Raw genomic sequence first — 2872 nt, 5'->3', positions numbered from 1 at the left:
TACGGGGGATGCTTCCTGGGACCTCTCCTGCCCTTCAAGGGTCTGATGATCATCTTTTCACCATCAACAGGCCTGGCATCAAGCACAACACAAGAGTGGTGACAGGCTGAAAAAGCAGGAACGGTTTATTTACAATGATCATTTGGTGACACATAGATCTTTGGGCTTTTAGTGACCTTCTTAAAAGACATGTGGGCAGGGGCCCGCTCCCCCGCTGGGGTCACCGCACTCTCCAGCCTCATCTTGCTGTGAGAAGCCGGGTCCTGTCAGTACCCTCCGGCTCTGACAAGCCTTGGCTTGGGGACATCTCTCCCCTGTCCATTTGCTGGGCGGTCAGGGCCTCAAACACCTGCCAGATGTCCTCTTACCTCTGTTGGAGGCCACGTCTTGGTCCTAGCTGTGGGGCGCCGAGTGGGGACCCACACACATTTGTTCGCAGAAAGACAGGGTGGGTGAGGAGGCCTGCGGGCGCCAGGACACAGGCTTGGGCCGCGGCCTGCTGCACAGGGCTGTTCCCGGCCGTCTGTTGTTCGGGGTGGTAGGAACATCCCTGTTTTCTCTACAGGCAGAGCAGCCAAGTCCCAGAAGTCCTCCAAGGGGTGGAGAGGCCAGGCGTAGAGGCTGGGCACGCTTCCTTGTGTGGTATGGCAGTGGACTCAGGTGCCACTTGGGGCCTGGCCTCAGCTCTCCGGGGCCACTATTCTTCCCGCTCTAAGAATGCCTGCCCAGGGCTACCCTGGCTACGGGCAGACCCACCGGGGCCAGGATCCAAGGCCACCATCCTGGTTTTCTGGAAGAGTCTCCTCCCCAAGCCCCCTTCTCTAGAGAGGATGTTTGGGGAGGCAGGGCGTGGCCTATGGGCAAAGCAGGTTGGTGTTAAGCGTCGGGGAGGCAATTCCACAGTGGAGGGCGCCGGCAGACTCCGGGCGTGGGGGGCGAACACGGAATACTGCTGCTCCCCCAGCTCGCCGCCCCCCACACTCAAGGGCATGTCAGGCGTCACCCTGAGCCGGGATGAGGCGCGGGGCGGACAGAGACCACGAGGGAGGCAAGGGCGGGGTGGGGGGACCATGGGGAAGCCGCAGCGGGCAAGGCCGAGGCCAGAGGCTCTGCGTCAGGCCGGCCGGTTCTGGGGCCGCGAGGCCTGTCCATCCGCCCCGCGACCCCCACCTCCGGCTCTCAGCGCGCCTGGCCAGCTCGCTCCCGGGGGCCGGCCTTCCAGCGGCGGGGCTGCGGGGGCGGCCCGCAGGCTGCACGTCCTCAGCTCGCGGGCCAGGCTGAGCACCTCCGGCCGCTCGCGCGGCGCCGCGTCCTCGTCCCGGTCCTCGTCCTCCTCCTGAATGCTGCCGAGGCGCGGCGCCGCGCGGCCGCGCTCTGCGGCGGGGGGCGGCCGGTAGGCGCACTTGGCGTTGAGGAGCCGGCGCAGCGGGGCGCGGGGCAGCGCGGCGGCGGGGGCGCCCCCGGCGCGGAGGTGCTGCTGGCGCACGTGGCGCGCGTCGTTCTGGCGCTGCAGGCGCTTGAAGTCGCTGAAGGCCGCCAGCGCGGCCTGGCGGAGCAGGCGGGCCAGGGCGCGCGCCTTATGCGCCCGCGCCAGCAACACGGCGTGGCAGCGCAGTACCACCGCCTTGTGGCGCGCCTGGTGGCGGTAGACCCAGGCGAAGACGCGCGGGTGGCGCGCGTCCGCCGCGCAGTAGGTGATGCGCGGCAGCAGGTAGGCGTGCGTCGGCCGGCGGCCCCCAGGGCCCCCCGGGCTGCTGCGCTCGCACGGCTGCATGCGGAGGCCGTGCGGCCCCAGCGTCAGCTTCATCTTGGTGCCCCCGCCCGGCCCGCAGCGCGCCCAGATCTTGCCCACGGCGTCCTCGGTGCAGCCGTCGCCCTTGGCGTGCAGGGTGACGGCGTTGCCCAGGTACCACACGGTGTAGGTCGGGTCCTCTTTGTTGAGCTCCACTTTCTGGCGCCGGCTGCGGAACACGCGGCCCAGGCGCTCCAGCGGCCAGTCGGGCAGCAGGTCCGGGCAGGAGCGCAGGAAGCTGGAGAGCAGAGACGTGTAGGCGAGCCCGGGGCTCAGGCTCTTGGCCTTGCGCTTGGCGTCGTCCTCCACCAGCACAAATTTGTTACGCCTCCAGGGCAGCATCGCGGCGGCTGCGGCGGCGGCCCGAGGGGCTGGGGGCGCCGGGAGCTCGCGGGCGGCCGGCCCGGCGGCCGGGGGAGGGGAGCGCGCCCAGAAGCCCGCGGCCCAGGGCGTTCGAGAAGCTGGGCGGCGCCGGGGACAATCGGTGCCCGCAGATGCCCAGTGCCAGGCAGGGCTAGCTGGCTTCGCAGATGCCCGGTGCTCAGCCGGGCTGGCAGCCGAGATGCCCGGGCGACGGCCCTGAGCGTCCGGGAACAGCTTCCCCCGGGAGTCGCTCCAGCCGTCCGGGAAGCCAGGAGGGGCAGGGGCTGGGCGGGGTGGAGACGCGCCCCCCCCAGATCCGAAGAGGGGGGCACCCCGCGGTCCCAGCCGCCCAAACTGCGGCGGCGGGGAGGTCGCCGGAGCCGGGGCTGGAGGCTGGCTGCTCGGAGGGGTAGACCGAGAGCCGCGACTGCGGTGGGGACTCCTCCAGGCGTCGCGGCTCCACCTCCCCCGGCTGCCTACATCACCGGGCGGGACCGCTAGCTCTCTCGTCCCCTCCTCCGTCTCCTCCCCCCGCGCCGGCCAGCGGGGCTCTTCGCCTGAGACCCGGCACAGGCGCGGTGGGTCGGGTTTAATCATTATTGTCGGAGGTCAAGGAGCAGGAAGCGCTTGAAATCGACCCAAGGGCTTTGACAGTGCAAGTTTCTCAGGTCGCCCTCTCAGCCCCTCTGGGAGGGTTCGGTGCCCCCCTCCTCTTTC

The 2872-nt window shown here is 69.8% G+C and overlaps 1 protein-coding gene across 1 annotated transcript; it reads right to left on the bottom strand.

The window, feature by feature from the left end:
- Positions 1-1179: 1179 nt before the first annotated feature.
- FAM43B (family with sequence similarity 43 member B) lies at positions 1180-2134 on the bottom strand. The gene is given in 2 exon segments (XM_061147825.1): positions 1180-1243; positions 1245-2134. Coding segments are annotated over 2 exon segments (954 nt in total).
- Positions 2135-2872: the final 738 nt, after the last annotated feature.

Source organism: Dama dama, chromosome 8 (assembly GCF_033118175.1).
Source record: "Dama dama isolate Ldn47 chromosome 8, ASM3311817v1, whole genome shotgun sequence".
In the NCBI taxonomy this organism is placed as follows: domain Eukaryota; kingdom Metazoa; phylum Chordata; class Mammalia; order Artiodactyla; family Cervidae; genus Dama; species Dama dama.
Note: the sequence above shows the minus strand (reverse complement) of the source record. Positions and strands in the feature narration are given on the sequence as shown.